Genomic DNA, 17,404 nt, shown 5'->3' with positions numbered 1-17,404 from the left:
CTTCAGTTTGTTCAAGGATTATTGCGCAATGTTTGTTCATATTGTGTCAAACATGTTAAATATATATGCTTTATTTAGTCATCCTCATATCGTTTCAAACCCTTATAACTTTCATCCGTTAAACAAAAAAGTGGTCATTTTCTCTGATTGCATTGCATCTTTATTCTTATAATGAAAATCTCCGAAGGAACGGTGTGAGGGTGAGTAATTGGCATTTTTGAGTGAAACATGCGCCCTTTTCGACATCAAACGCAATAAATTTCAGGCATAAACATAATGTCCATCATGTCCATTATGTTTTGATTTTTTATTATCGATTCGCTTCACATCCGCATGAAAATTTCGTTTGCGTAGTGGCCTCTGTGAAGGCAGCATTTTTTCGATGCAAAATTCATTTATTTAATTGGTGTATCGCGTACGGCACCGCGACGGTTCTTCATACTGATTGGCTCAAACGAGTGTCGGTTATTGAAATCCAGAGTCACGATTGGCCAACCTCCTGTCAACGTTTTTCCGTTTATGTTTGTCAACGTTCGAGGCTTTGCGTGCTCTCATTGGCTGATCCACGGCTTCTGTCAGTGGTTTCCTTGCAGCGGATTGGCTGAAGTATGACCCGCCCTGTTCTACCTGTCTTGCTATGAGAGGCTGAAAGATTCTTCCTGCTGTATGGAGTAGAACCGCCCTATTCCCCCCCCACCCCTACAGTGGATCTCGTGTGCAAGCCGGTTAGCATGCAACTCAGACGCGGAATCTACTGCAAATAAATCCAGATTGTTCATACACAACGCCAAATACTTGCAGTTGGATCAAAGTCCTGGTTGCGCAGAAATATTGGCGCCGAGGAGGGAGCGGGTTGGTGGCAAGAGGGGTGCGTGGCGGTGGGAAGTGCTCTTCTAACCAAATTCTCCAGAACATGGCGGAGCACCACACCGCCTCCGACTGTAAGCACAAAGCCAGCTCCAACGCCGGAGGTTCGGTCTCGGGCAACGGACGGCACAGCTCCCCGGCTGGATGCGGCGGCAGCGGAGGAGGCCTGTCCGGGGGACTGACGCAGCCGGCGGGATGGCAGTCTTTGCTGTCGTTCACCATTCTCTTTCTGGCCTGGTTGGCAGGGTTCAGCTCGCGACTTTTCGCAGTTATTCGCTTCGAGAGCATCATTCACGAGTTTGACCCTTGGTGAGTATAAAGGCGGGAGGGTTTGTGGCGCATTTTTAATTTGACGTTTGGAGATGTAATGCACGAATGATCTCGCTGTGAATGGAGTGCCAGTGCATGATGCACAAAGCTCCTGCGTTCCTCCATTCATCTCAGTGTAATTGTCTCAGGAAGCGTTTCGTCTTTGTGCGGTACGTCCATGCTTGACAATTTTGACACGTAACCGCATGGCAGCTGCCCTCCTTTTTTTTTTTTTTTTTTAATATAATTTCAGATAAATAAAATAGTACTTGCGCTAGCAACGTGCTATTTTAATTTACCACTACTGTTTATTGTCAATCTGTTGAGGTATAATGAATATTACCGCAAGCTGTCGTAAAACTCCAAATGAGGAAATGAACTCTTTTAAGTTATTTGTTTATTTCAAGTTTTGGTTTATGGCAAGTCGTTTTAGCATTTATCTCTTAAAATGTCCTTCAATGTATTTTGTTACTGTTGCTTGTTGTTAATTACTAGTTGTAGGTTATTCAGTAGCTAACTAGCGTCATTAGTCCTAGTATATATGTATTCAGTTCATTCATTACATACTAGAGCCTACTAGTGCGACAAATAGTCACTGTCATAATTGTGAATTCTTAACTATTAATTGTTATACACAGTAGTACTATTGTCTAGTCAGTTAGTACTGGAAGAACAGGAACAAGTAACCAAGTACATGTTATTATGATAAGTAAGTTAAATGATAAAACTAAAATGGGTAAAGTTACTATTTAGAAATGAAAGGTTTATCTGAACCACACATTACTATAGTATCCACTGACAAATTTGCACTAACTAGCAGCAACTGTTTGGATAATGAATAGAAACAAAGGATTAATTACTGGTATATAACAAATGATATTTAGTTAAACTGAACAAAGATGTTTTCATTGTTTGGTCACATACATTGATATGGATCACTGTTACTGGTTAGTCACTATGTGGTACAATATGGCTCGCTGGTAATTCAGTTTTAGTAACTATTAGTTGAGTTTTAAGTGTTTAAATGGCTCTCCATGCAGTGTTCCCACCTCCTGATACTATTAATGTGTGCATATGTTATGTATTCATAAAATATCCCTATGTTTTATAACAATGCCAGGTTTGCAGATAAGTGTAATTCTCTTGATCCACAGAGCTGTCAAATGCAAGCTCATAACTTCTGCTTTAGAGCTAATGGTTTATTTTTATCACTAAAATGTTTAATTCATTCATGAATCATAGGTATGAATTAAACCCCTTGTGCAGCAATTACAGATTTCAGTTGAGACTCAACAGCATTCACTTCCCTTTTCTTTTATGTATAGCTTACTGTCAGTTATTTCCTCATGCTCTCTGTTAAGAGCTGTGAAGATGTACCTGTTTATGAAAGTCTGATATAAAGTCTCAAAGTGGTATATGAGCCTTTGCGAATTTAGGTCAACTTCTGATTTTATCATAATTGGAAACTTTATGGTCACGCATCTCACCGCAATGGATTCTTTTAAAACAATAATTGTATAGTCAGGCGTGTGTAAGATTTTGTTTCTGCAGTTATGCCGCGTCAAGCATATAGAGAGAATAACAGATAGACCATTCTTTCACGGTATGGCCCAAATTGCAGATTTTCAGTCATAACTGCTTATGTTGAGGGTCATGGTGCTTTGCATTCATTAGTCTGAACGGAAGATCAAAGACTGTTATCTGTGTGCTTAATCAAGCAAACTCTTAACCCACTTCCTAGGCTAAAACAAATGATATTCAACGGAAGAACATCTTCAGGCAAAGAAGGTGAAGATGCTAGAGTATAGATTTTTGGTTGTCTGCCAGTCACGGGTTTCTTTTAGGTTAAGCGGTAGACAAAGGTAAAACTTGGTCATTACTAGTGATGTAACTGAAAGACTGTTTTTGGTTACAGTTTAATTGTTTTCTTGGGCCAAAATCACTAACCGTTTTTTGAGTACTTTATTATTCTAGAGTAGAAATTTGTTTAAAAAAAAAAAATATGCTAAAATACTGAGAGATGGCTCAATGCTGAAGAACTTTACTATTAATTGTTTAATTTGTTTAATTACAGATTATAATGGTTTAAATACAGATACAGGTTCTGGTTAAATGAAAACTTGTGTTTTAGTATTTCTGTAAAAAATGAATTTCGGTGCATCACTACTCATGGAACACGCAAACTCTTATGTGCAATTAGATTTAAGAAATGAAAAAAGGTTGGTATGATTTTGGTTTCTTGATCTAGCAATCTCTGATCTGACTGACTGAATTGATGCAACTGTCTGGCGTTAGGGCACACAGGGCTGTTGTTTTCTTCTGTCGATCTTGAATGAAATGTGTTTTCGGCATTCATGGCTGATGCAACATGCACTTTTGAGCTTGATGTAATCACTTTATTGGCCAAAGTTTGCAAAATTTGTGTCTTTGAGATGTTTGAAAGATATTCAGAAATTGGTTTGAGACACCTAGTAGCACGTTAACTAGATCTCCATTAGCAGAACTGAAATTCCTCTGTGTGGTCTATTATTGTGGTCCCTGAACAGCGCACGAACGCAAAATAAACTATTTGGTTGCTTTGTGTTGCCCAGACAGCTTGTTTGTGTAGGAAGTAGGTTTTACAGTCTGCCTGATAGAGTTAGATACTGCAGTCCAGTAAGAACGCCTACTGGCAAACAACAGCACAGAGACTTGACAACCTCCAGCCATTTAATATCTATATGTGAGAACACCCCTTAAATCTGCACATGGCCATTGATATGCATGTTCAAGAATGCGCTCTCATTGGCTCTATGGAGTGGAGACATAAATGGACTGCACCACCTGCATGAGTAGATTTAATTAGCAAACGGGGCATTTCTGTTTGCTAATGGGCTTTCTGAATTTTATTGGGATGGTTCTTAAACCATTTCCATATAATGGCTCAGCCAACCGTGCTCGTGTCATTAGCCCATTTCCATTCAGAGCATTCATAAAACACACAGCAAACCCTGAAATGGCATGAACATTTATTTAGCATGATGCTACTTTGTTCCTTGTGATGCTGTTGCACACTTGGGCACGTCTGTTGGCATCTGTTAATGCTGAAGTGTTTTGTGTGCTTTTTTTAAACATTAAAATATATTCTCCTGTCCCTGCTTGTTTGAGCTACATAACACAGTAGAATTGGTTAAACCAACTGCATAAATTTGAGAAATCTGTTTGGCCAAACAATTTCCAAAAACGTGTGTGTTACATTTGTCTGTGTGTATTAAATACTTAATCTTTTTTTTGCTTGTCATCGGTCTGATTTTGATTTATAGATCGGTCTGTCTGTTGGTGCTGTTTATTTTGCTGTGAATAAGAGACTGTATTCTTGCGATTCGTAGCGTTTACCTTTTGTTTGCCTGCACGCATGCGACTGTCCTCTCAAGTGTGGCACTGACACCTCTCAGGCTATTGTGTGCTCTCTTTCAGTAATCTACTTTGACATGCAGGAGGAGTTTTTCTTTTTCGCTGGCAGGCGTGCATTGGCTCAGATTGATTTTCCAGCTCTGTTAGTCATATGAATGTTGAGAAGCTTTTAACTGAGTGTGAGTGCTCAAGTCACTTTGTAGAGGTTGGGATGCAGGTCCCTCTGGGTTATTGGTTTCCTGGGCTCAGTCTTGGATCCGAGCCCACTGACATTCAGCGGTCATTCAGCATGCAAAATATTTTGATAATGTATTCTAGGACTTCAACCTTAGAAAACTTGTAACATGCTGAAATAAACACCTACAGGCTTTTGAAATGTAATGTTACCTGCAGTTGCACCAGGTGATGGCGTTTTGTCTGAATGCTGGTTTCAAATACTGAAGGGAAGTTTATTCACCCTGTCCCTGTAAATAAAACCATTTAAAATGGTTTGGAGCCTGACCGAGCATCATAAGTGTTTGGAAATTGCAATAACTCTGAGAGAACCTTATTTTAAAATGCTTTGTTCAAACCTCTTTTTCTTCTCTGTTTCCAGCCAGCAGCTTCATTGATTTGAGAGCTCAAATGAGTAATTGTTTCATGTCCAGATAATTTCAGTGCAACACACACTTTGGTTCTCTGGGTGTCTCATTTAGATCCAGCACACTGCCCCGAGCCTGCTCTGTCCTTTCTCATTTTTGGAAGCTGGAGTGCTGCTTTTCCTGTTCTGCTTTTCTACTCTTAATTCCTCTAGTGTATTCTGTCTATCGTTTTTCTCTCTTACTTTGGCTTGTGCACTTCTTTCAACCTCTTAAGGCAAATAACAAAGCATGCTATTAAGGCTGGAATGAAAGTGGAAATGTGTCAAGCAATATGCTGTATATATCGTGGAAGGTGTACTTTTGCTTTTGTCAGTGGGTGGGAACCATTTACGTTATTTACATATAACAAAAGTTGGGGAGTAAAGTGAAAATACATAGCAAGACCTGAATAAGTCGAAGTGAAAATTAATGTGCTTATGGTGCCACAGACATATATATATTTATTAGTTATTTGAAAGCTTTGGTGTTATCAGCTTTTAAACATACATACTCATCCCTCTACATTGTGAGTAAATCACTCGCATATGAGTCTAAATCGTCACTCTGGGTGACTAAATCATGTACTAGCCAATGGCTAATAAATTCTCAGATTTTACTTGCCAGTGTGTGAGTTTGAGGCTACATGTAAACAATATTCTTTGTTGTATTTTCATGTCAAAATAACGACGTTGCTTTGGAATTCTTCTGCTTTTAAGAACTGCTGGGATTTCCGGTAGTGGGCGGAGCTAATGCACAAACAGCAATCTCATTGGCTGGCGCTCACCTATTATCGTCCCTGTTTTGATTTCAGCAAATCAGTTCAAGCGAACGCACAAAACCTGATTAGTATTAATGAATCCAGCAGCTCATTAATCCTTAGTAATCCTCAGTGCATTTTATTGTTCTTATTACTAGAACTCGTATCATGTTATCAGTATTTTTTAGTCCCCCCCCCCCCCAAATGTTTTTTTTGTTTACAGAAACACTGAATGACCAAAAAGCACCACCACCAGTCCAGTTAAAATGACTAATATGCAGTCAAACATGGTTATCAAGTTTATTTCTAATTAATAAAGTTCTATTATTAAATAATACTTGATTATTTTAATGCTTGACTGACTAATATTAAGAGTGTACTTTCAGATATTTAAAAAACTGCAATTTTACAAATATATATATATATATATATATATATATATATATATATATATATATATATATATATATATATATATGTATATGTATATGTATCAGTCTGGCGAGTAAACTAAAACTAGCCAATGGCGATTCAATTGCCAAGGTGTCCGTAGAGGGTTGCATATACACACACACTAGAGATGCACCGACTGCAATTTTCTTGGCCGATTTTGATTTCCGTTTTTTTTTTTTTTTTTAAGAACTATAATTGACAGCATATACAAACAAAAATTTTATTTTTCATAAAAAACACAAGTAAAAAGTCAGTGATAAAATACGAGCAAATAGAATAAATAGAGCTATGAAACTAAGTTTTTCAGGTTAAGTAAGTTTTTATTCAGGTAAGAAATACTACAGAAATTAATCAGATTAAATACAAATTAATGCTTACCATTAAAGTTATAAAATGTATTCAGTCAAGAGCAGAAAGTGATTTTCTTGGTCTTTTGTTCTTTGATTAACATGACAGACAGCAGCAGGAATATTGGACAGCGGTCCCTTTAAGAGTTTATCCACGGACCCAATATACCGTTACAAAACATGCGTTCTCTTTCTCAACTATTTAACGTTCCAAAACTGACAGTGTTTAACTACATACCTGCCAAGAAGGGCATTTTGACATAATTGTGTATGTATTTTAACGTTTTAGCACAGTTAGCCACTCATTTTGGTATTTGTGGCTCACAAGCTGTTTGAGACTGAGCACGGCTTGTGCGCTCCACTAATATAGATCAGTGGTGGTGTGCACACTTTTGGTGTAAGCACAAAACCTGTGGGAATGACTAAAATAATGAGCAGTACCAGCACTTTTAAACCGGAGCAAATGAGACCTGTTTGAGAGAGAATGGGTCGTCGGAGAGAAGAGAGCGAGAATGTGAGGCTGACGTTATTGCCTGTGCCGCTGGTAACAAAACGGATCGGCTCGAAATCTGAAAGAAGTGAGACTGATCCCGATTCTGATCCCTGGCCGATCGATCGGTGCATCGATGTGTGTGTGTGTATGTATATGTGTATATAAATATATATGTATATAAACATGTATGTATGTATTTGAAATAAAAAAAAATATTAGTTATAATGGTTATAATTTCTACATTTCTCAATTCATGTCTTATCTGCCTAATAAGCTATATTTAATAAATATTTATGAATATATATTTCAGCTGATTAGAAATAATAAATAGTTTGTTGACCTTATATAAATGAGTGGAGAGATTTCAGAGAATATTGCCAGGTAAAATATTGCCACACTGTGAAGCCGTTTTTTTTTTTTTTTTTTTTCTCTCATCTCTTGTGATATGAAATGAATCATACTGTGAAATGAGTTTGATCATATTGCCCACGTCTAACCCCTATGTTCTGTTTGCGCAACAGAAATAAGAGCTGCAACACAAAGCTCATATTTCTGTTTTACCTTTCCCCCATTTTCTTTGAATCCTGCCCTTATCTCCGTCTCCGCTCTCTCTATCCATATGGCATTATCCATCCACCCTTGTGTTAATTGAGCTTTCATCCTGTATCTCCCTGACCGGGGCTGCATTGTCTGGGACGGCCATTCTGATCTGAAGAAGCATTTGAGTGCCACTTATCTCTGAGCCGCCTGTGGAGTTGAGCCGCTCTCTTGTATATCTGAATGAGATTCTACTTTTATTAGAGAATATGAGGAGAATTATAATGTTTCAGGGACCACAGGGACCTTGTTGCCTCTGGCTGGCCTTGAATATAAGTCGACGTATTAATTAGTCTCTGAAAGGAGTAGAAGAGGCCAAGCACCGGTCATCTTTTTTTACTGTGCTTGGCGTAACCTGTTCAAGGCATTGTAAGATAATAGAGGAGGGGCGTCAAACTCATTTTCACTAAGGGCCACTTCAACATTATGGCTGCCATCAAAGGGCCGGTTGTAACTCCAAGACAAATGTTACTACTCCTTAACATTGTTAAATAACTGTCTCTTTATTTTATTATTACTTACTTAACTTACAAATATTGCATATGCATTTGCATAGATGTAAAAATGTATGTTATTGCTCTGTTATTTTAACAAATCCTTTTTAATTTATCATTTTAAGAAATCCAAATTACTCTAAATCAAAGTAAACAATAAAGACAAGTATCATCAAACACAAGTTATTACATAAACTTTGCTAAAAACTTTTGTGTTACATTTATGGCACAACAAATAATTGTGAGCTGCTAAGAACGTGTGACATATATGGCATGAGCACAGTCTCATGCAAATGCGTATCTATAGCACAATTTTCAGTTTACTTTTGACTTGCAATTTATATGCAGAAATTGGCTTTGGCGTGCATATGATAAGCACGTATTTGGTGTGCATATGATACAAAATCAATGCTTGTAGTAGAAAAAACTCCCCCACCCAAAAATAAATAAATACAAACTAAAGTACTAAAAAAGTACTTTTTTTTTTTTTTCATTTTCATAATTTGCAGTGAATATATATATATATATATATATATATATATATATATATATATATATATATATATATATATATATATATATATATATATATATATATATATATATATATATATATATATATATATATATATATATATATATATATATATTAGTGAAACAATAATCCATTTAAAAAAAATTCTAATCTATTAAATATTATATAAAATATTTAATTTCAGCAATTATGTTTTTACTATGTTTACAATGTGGGATTTCATGAATATACATATATGATATGGGTCCACCACTGCTAATAAATAATTCGGAATTTTATTTTTGTAAAGAATTTAATTTTTAATAAAATGCAAATCATCATGACTACCAAAAAAAGGATGCAGAAAAGAATGTTTTTGTTGGAGCTGGGGAAAATTTTGGCAGACCAAATATCAATCCGAACTACTTGGCCTGCAGGAACAAAATCTTTGTTGTTAAGCCCCGGTTTATTCTTAAAACTGGTATGTCTCCCACACTGAAATGGAAGTATGGTTTTAGTTTGTTGTTTGCTCCTGTAGCTTGACCAGTTGTGTCTGTAGCCTTCTCCCACTCAAGTTTTATTTATGCACTGTCATCTCTGCTTGAGGTCAAAGTGGAGCAGTTAACACGGTCCAATTGACTGATATACTGTGAAAACATGATTACAGGGGCAGGTCTTTTTTATTCCTTCATACTGTAGGAGTCTCTCACCTTTGCTTCTCCTGCTTAATGAAAACTGCATTTAGTCCATAAGGTTGCTTGCAATGTAATGTTCCACCCTGCCCATTGATATCTTATGATAACTCACAGCTGTACAAGGGGTAGAAAGCTGTTGGTTATGAAATGAAATTAGATCTATATTAAGGTCTCCTTCCAATTGTGTTGTCGTTTTCAGGTTTGGGGGGTAAAAAGCAACTATATTTCTATATTTTCATATATTTCAGGTCTTCTGAATGAGTATGAGTATGAAACGGACTGAAATGTATGTTATATGCATGCTAGTTTTCATTTGCAAATTCATTCAGTTGTTTTTGAGTCTTTTCTTTCCAAAGAATCAGTAGAATCGGTTCACAAATCTATATGAATCATTCCCGAGTCAGACTGGTTTGGCTTTTGAGTTCACTTTTTAAATTGCAGTCTTTTTTATACAAAGACATATAATATCAGAAGAAAGTAGGTCAGAACAACATGAAAATAAGTATATGATGAAAGATTGTCATTTTTAAACCAACTCTTCCTTTAATTTCTTGTGTATAACAAGGCCTCAGAAAACGTTGGTTGTAAGTAGAGCCCGACCGATATGGATTTTTGGGGGCCGATGCCGATATTAACTCGAAAAGAGCCGATTTATAAGCCGATATTTTGATTTTGAAAATAAACTGGATATTATACCCATTTCCTATAAACTACGCTTACACAACATTCAATAGTAAAATATCTGCCTGTTCTATGTATGTGGGCTGTATAAACCATTTTCCAGAAGGGATTATGTTAAAAAAAAGCCTTAGATTACAGTCTCAATGACTAAACAATTGCACATCAAAAGTATATATTTTTTAATGATCAAAAGAACACTGCATTAGAGGAATCTTTGCAGAAGTAGTCCCACACTTTGCTGCTACAGCGTTCACCTTTTTCAGCCATCTGTAGGGCAGAAAGAGAGACAGAGAAAGAATAAGCATGTGTATTAATAATATCACCATGTATCATTACTCATGTCATTATTAGAATTATAATAATAATAAACAGGGATCTCCTACATAGGCAAAAATGAGAAATATAGAGAAATATATATATATATAATTTTTTTTTTTTTTTTTTTTTTTTTTTTTTTTTGTCAAGCAATAGGTATTACCTATTACCTACTTATATTTAACTATATTATTACAACATATTCCTGTTATGTCTGTAAAGCTGCTTTGAAACAATCTGTAAAAAAAGAAGAAAAAAAAAGCGCTTGTTCAGCTCACATTTATTTACATGTCCCCTCTGGTTTAATCATTTCTGACGCACCTACTGTAGTTACTGTAACTACACAATATTTGCTCTCACAGACACATTCACAACGGACCCGTATATCTTCTCCTCTTCTCTTTGTGCAGTCTGAATCAAAACATCGTCATGCGCTGGCGAACGTAAAGTTAGCCTACTGTTACCGGAAGATTACGGAATCAATTCGAAGTTGAATGGTTAACGTTAGTGTCATGAACACACCGCTGTCAATTTTGAGAAGAACCACCTTCAAACAAGTTAATAGCAAGCATTTAAGGGGCCTGCTAAAAAGGAAGCTATGTTTGCGTTAGAATAACGTAACAGTTGTTGTTTTTTTCGAGGCACGCTGTACATAACTTCTAGTCATTGACTACACGCGCCCCCCTGCCACAGTTACGCGGTCATTATGTGGGAAACACTGCAGATATATTTAGAATAAGTTAAACGCTAACGTTATAGTTTGACCTCTTATTAACGTTCGCGCTCTTCCACTGATAAACATGGTATTAGCTTTGTGGCTAATCTAATATAGCAATGCATTAGCGGCTGTAAGTGATGTTACAGAATATTTAGAAGTGATAATGATAGGACCGTTAGCTAGAACTACCACACTGTTTTTATATACAGTGTATGAACTAAATCTACAATCATTTCACATGACGAACAACAGACTCACCATCAAAAGAGTACATCTCAGTGGCTCGGCTGATAGCTTTCTTCTGTAGTGGATTTCTGGCGCTGTTGTCAACTGGGGAGCTGCAGAGCTCCCTCTGGTGGGCAAACTATGCAACACTCATAACATGAGTGAAGCATGAGACTCTGTTTTTTTATGTTTCATCGGCCGTTATAAACGCCGATGCCGATTTAAATGCAATTAGCTCATATCGGCCGATAATATCGGCCGGCCGATATATCGGTCGGGCTCTAGTTGTAAGCCATTATAAATTTAACTCTGTTCATTGACATAAGAAAGACCTTGTTTATCTGTGCCAGATAATTATCGGTGAAAATTAAGCATAGATAGGGGATCATTAGCAATTTTCAGAGGACTGATACATAGAAATCTAGTTTAGGAAAAACATATCAGTCTCCGTTTCTGGTTAATGAATTGTAAGATTCAAAGTAGCACTGATTAACTAATTATTGCAGATGGAGGTTTTCTAATCTTTCATCACACAGTGATATGCTAAATATGAATCGCTGTGGTTTTTCGGCCCACTTGGGTAAAGTTATTTGCTCTGTGTGTGATACACAATGTGTCGCAGGCGTCTTTGTATGCCGAAACGGAATGGGTTTAATTAGGATGTGCTCACTTCACTGAGCTGCTTTGCATTCACAGCACAAGCTTTTCCCCTTGCAAATTACGGACCCTCAAAGTTATTCCAAGAGCGTTGCTTTGATGTGCTTGTGTCAGGCGGGACGAACTCCTTGTCCTCATCCGGAAAACCATCCGTATCGTTCCTCAAGGTTAATCAGTTCTTTTATGTTGGATTAAATCTCCAGGAAATGAACACAAAGGAAGTGAGATGTGAATTTGAAATTTGCTGTTGGTTTTCCTCCTCCCATCAGCGATTAAATAGATTAGAGGTTTTTCAGTATGAGGCTTCATCGATGCTTAAATCATTCAGACTGATTGCTTTGACCAGACGCGCTTGACGCGTGAATCGGGATTCTTAAATCTAGTCAGGCGTTTCATGGGTTTCTGAAGCCCAATTTCTTCTTTAAAAAGAACAGTCGCCCAGTCACTTACAGCTGACTGATCTGTTGATCCTGCCAGCTCGGTTATGAAATCCTTTTTATCCTTTGTTTTTCTGTCATAGAGTTCGGGTCAGTAGCAGATCCATTGACGCAAAAGGATGTACTTGAATTGCTAAATTTCAAAGTCTACATTCTCATTTGATGTATTCAGACCATTTCATGCGCTCTTTCTTGCAGAATAATATGGTAACACTTTACAGTAAAGTCTCCATAAATATGAGCAAAACAATTATTACAATATTGATCAGTCTTTGATAACAGTAGCTGACAGTAGGCTTAGGTCCGTTAAACAATACTAACAGTTGCAAATTTTGATTTTAATTTTTGATTTTAATAATATATTAGTGAATGTTGAAATTAATATTAATAAATGGTGTTAATTAATGTAGTTATCAAATGGAACCTGAAGTGCAAAGTGTTACCATGAATTCGTATTGGCTCCCTAATACACCAATCATTATTACTAACATTTTAAAACACCAGCAAGTCCAAATAATTAAATCAGATTGATTAACATCCAATCTGTACATTTATAATTCACTTGTAGCATTTACAGCAACTGACTTTAGATTTTAGTGTTCCCTTATTCATTTATTTTGACAAAATAATAGAGAATTTACATTTTAGTAATGAGCCTTGACATAAACACAATTACCAGTTTATTGAATTGGCCAGAGTTTAATGTTGGTGCAAAAAAAATCTCCTTTTGAAATGGAAGAGAATGTACAGTCAGTTTCTACCAAAATGAAAGACATTTGGATTCTCATCCTTGTCTTTTACGGTGTTGAGTATTCTGCAAAGCACCAGCACTCACTTTTACTCCCTGACATATTTAATGCACATGGAGACAGTGCATCTCATTTTATAAACCATAACTCTTTTCCATATATTATTCAGCCATCAGACCTCTTTCTGCTGAGTTGCTCTGCCTGAAGCAGTCTTGCTTAGACAGACCCATTTTAAATGAAGCAGATAAAAAGAGCAAACTTAGCTGAAGCCCCATCACTCCTCTATCAAACCTCCAACCTGGCCTGAACTTGCAATCTTCACTTTTTTACAGAAGGATCCATGGATTCACGGAGCACCTGTGTTGCTGAGGTTTGGTCTTTGCGACTGTCTTACACGGGCTGTATAAGGGTTTAAGTGCTGTACCAAAGTAATGTACTTTCTCCACTGGGGGCTGCTGACATGATTTTGTTGGTATTTTCTTGTTGATGGTATAGCCTTTGTTTTGCGTTTTGAGCTGAACTGGTTTTCTTGTGTTAGTGCTGGTATGGGCCGTGACATAAGCTTGTGGTGCGATTGAACCAGAATCTGATGTTAATGAGAGGTGTGTGTGTTGTTTATGCTGTACTGATTGAGGTCAGATGCATTGGCCTTTCGGCCACCTTTAGAGCACATTAAACATAAAAGCCTCTTTTTAATTCTTTGAAGGGTGGAAGACTGCCTCGTTAGATCACAGTAATTGGTTTTTTGAAGAGAAAAAAAGGTTAGTGAAGGAATAAAATCCCAAGGAACATCCTCAGACTGTTTACCTCTGAGGCTACTTCTATTTTTGTCTAGAAAGTAGGGATGTGCAAAACTGTATTTTAAAAATCCACTTGTCTGTGATTTGTCTGAACGTCTCGTTGACTAATAAGGGAGCCCTGTGTAATACGCTAGTTTCAGGTTCACCTGAACCAACATGTTGCTTGTATTCAAACAACACTAGGTGGTAAACAACAAAATGTAAAAGATCAAGCAGTTTTGCATAAATTGAGGAGGGGGTGTGAAAGGATCTCTACACCTCTGTCCTAATTTTTTTTTTTTCATATAGTTTACCACATTGTGTTATTAAACCAGTATTCAGTTTAGGGCTGTGCGATTAATTGAAATCGAATCACAATCGCGATTTGAGACGTTGCGATTTTGCTAATCACAAAGCCTGTGATGTGGACGCGATATTACTCTGTTCCAGAGCACATGCATTACTGAGTGGCAGTCTTACTAACCAACAGAGTGAGCACACCTCCATTCTCCCCAATCAGCTCTGCTCTAACCAACAGAATAAATGCCCACCATTTAAAAAAAAAAAAAAAAAAAAAAAAAAAAAAAAAGGAAAATGGGAGAGAGAGAGTGTGTGTGTGTGTGTGTGTGATTATGGCGTCTACAGGGTCAGATCTATAGTTAGGCAAATTAATACTAAAAAGAAATTATGTAATATGAGATTACTTCGGCTTCGAAATGACAGACACAAAACAAAAAATGTAACGATAATTTGCAAGAGCTGTGTCATAACACATATCCAGAGCTCCCTTATCGGTTCTGCTTTCAGTACTGGAGAATGTAAAGATATATTCTTTTACTGTGCTACAAACTATTGACGATATTAAGCTGAAGCTTGACTTTGCAAAATTAAAATCGTAAATCATATCGCAATCGCAATCTGTCAAAAAAAAAATACAAATTAGATATTTTCCCCATATTGCACAGCCCTAATTCAGTTAAACAAAATATTCATAAATACAACCTATACAAGTCTAAAAAAGAGAGAGAAACTCATGCTTACTGAAGATTAGTAAAAAGTCTGATCTTTTCAAAGTGATGGAATAAGAATAAGAAACTGATTACAATAGGACAAACTACAAGAAAATAAATAAAAATCGCTAGATACATTGTATTAGGGCTCTGCGAAATGACGATATATATTGGATAAGTCTGTCGTTTCATATTATGCTCTATCGTTTATTTTGTGGTGTCGCAAAATACATTGTTTACAGTAATACTTTTTCATAATTTGGATGACTGTGATCTTTACACGCCACCACGGGGCGTGAAGCGGAGAACGACCAGCCAGGACAAAACGAGGAGCTTGTTCCTAAACGGGGGACTACATCTGTAGCATGGACATGCATTTTTAAGCACTGCAGTTTTAAAACAACCGATTTTAAGCCATTAAACACAAACAACAAAGCTATTTGCATGCGCTGTCTCTGTTTCTGTGTGAGAGGAACGTGATTTTTTTTTTCTACTTTATTGGCTTTGAACGATTACATAAACACACTTGTATGCATCATAATCCCATCTTTGCAAGTATTCTCATAAACACAGTGATTTAGGTCTTAAGAGAGAATAAAAGGCTGAAAAAGAAAACGCATATGTAACAGTGTATTGGATCCGGACTTTGGTCTTAAAGGGGAAGCTGTCCAATATTCGCCCTGTCTACCACTCATATTAATCATAGCACATTGCTAGAAAATCTCTCATTTGCTTTTGACTAAATCACTTTTGTAACTTTTTAATAATAATAATGAAAAAAAAAAATATATATATTTATCTTCAGTGAGCCTGAGTTTTTTTTGTGTGTGTGTGTGTGTGTGTGTGTCTCTTTTTAGGCTTGAATAAGTTTGATATTGACATTAGTGACAAAGATTATGAAAATTCTATGGTATCAAAGATTTTAATATCATAAAAACCTTTTTAAAAGAAAAAACAACTATATTGTTATATATATCGTTATCGTGATATCAAATCACTCACATCGTGATATAAGATTTTGGTCATATTGCCCAGCCCTACTTTGTATATATGAATCAAAAACGCTGCATAGTCTTCACTGTGTAAATGAAATATGTATTTTTCCTATTAAAGTTACAAACGTGATTTAGTCAAGAGCAGTGAGAGATCTTCTGTGCTTTAGCCTGTTATTGTACTGGTTTATTTGGTGTAAATTGAGAATGAGATTTGATTAGAATTGCTTAAGTCTTTCCTCCGAGTTTGTCATCTTCATCTTTGCAACTCTTTCTTTTTTCATCAACCTTAACTTCCTATCGGCCTATCGAGTCCAAACTCCTTGTACACTCCATGCCTGCATCCTGATTAAATTGACAAAGGTGATGCAGGCATAATGTCAGCCATCAAATTTAATATGACAAGCTACACAGCCTGACAACTCACGGTAAATTATTACAATAATTTTCCACATCCTCAATCTCGGGGAAATGTGTTGCTGATATCCTACCTGCAAATCTCGAAGTCTGAAATGTCTGACTTTCGCACTCTGATATACACATGGTGTGATGGAGAGGAGTAATCGGACTTACAAGAAACCAATCCTTGGGTCCAGGCAGTCCTCAGTCTCATTATGATACTCTTAGTCACGGTGAAACATTCCAGATTTAATACGTTTCTCTTCCTTTTTGTCCCGTAATGCCTTATACCGGGTCTTAATGGGCACTTACTTGGAGAGCGATTTGCAGTGACGATGTGACTGGAAGTCATTTGTTTTCAATAATAGTTGGAGGTTTGAAGTTCACTGTTGGAGACAGTGATGCTCACTCAATTTGTTGCCTACTTTGGATACTTCAGTGAAGTAAAATTGCCCTGTCAACCTCCCACGGTATCAGCATCAGTCTGAACACTCCTTTATGATACAAGGTTGAGCTCTTTCAGGCTGTACAGAGTAGACAATTATTAGATTCCTCGGTTCATTCTTACCTATAGTTATTCCATTTTGGTTACATTTGCCCAGCAGCAAGATATTAACCTGACCCTGTCTTTACTGCAGTCTTTAATGAACTCTGAACTACTCCCGATACCTTTTAATTGCCTAAGGTAGTTCAACTTAATCCAAGTGCCTTAGTGCTTCTCAACTCTGGAACAAAGCCTCTCTGTGTACAAGAAACTCCATGGTTTAACAACTTTTATGTCAAGCAATCCCAGCCATGCTTTAAGCAGCAATTTCTCCCTTATCCTCAGCAGTGGCTGTTAATAAATGTTAGGTTGCTCCACGCCATTGAATGGGATCTTTTCAAAGCTCTACGTGTATGTCC

General features: G+C 36.8%; 1 protein-coding gene across 1 annotated transcript in view; it reads left to right on the top strand.

Moving 5' to 3' along the window:
* Nucleotides 1-684: 684 nt before the first annotated feature.
* Nucleotides 685-17,404, top strand: part of LOC109106616 (dolichyl-diphosphooligosaccharide--protein glycosyltransferase subunit STT3B) — a 42,656-nt gene continuing 25,936 nt past the window's right edge. Inside the window, exon 1 of the mRNA XM_042741483.1 lies at nt 685-1,176. Within this exon, the coding sequence (XP_042597417.1) occupies nt 914-1,176 (263 nt within the window). The 5' untranslated portion in view covers nt 685-913. The remainder of the gene's footprint in view (nt 1,177-17,404) is intronic.

The sequence above is a fragment of the Cyprinus carpio genome, chromosome B16 (genome assembly GCF_018340385.1).
Source record: "Cyprinus carpio isolate SPL01 chromosome B16, ASM1834038v1, whole genome shotgun sequence".
In the NCBI taxonomy this organism is placed as follows: Eukaryota; Metazoa; Chordata; class Actinopteri; order Cypriniformes; family Cyprinidae; genus Cyprinus; species Cyprinus carpio.
This window is presented reverse-complemented; position numbering and strand designations above follow the sequence as displayed.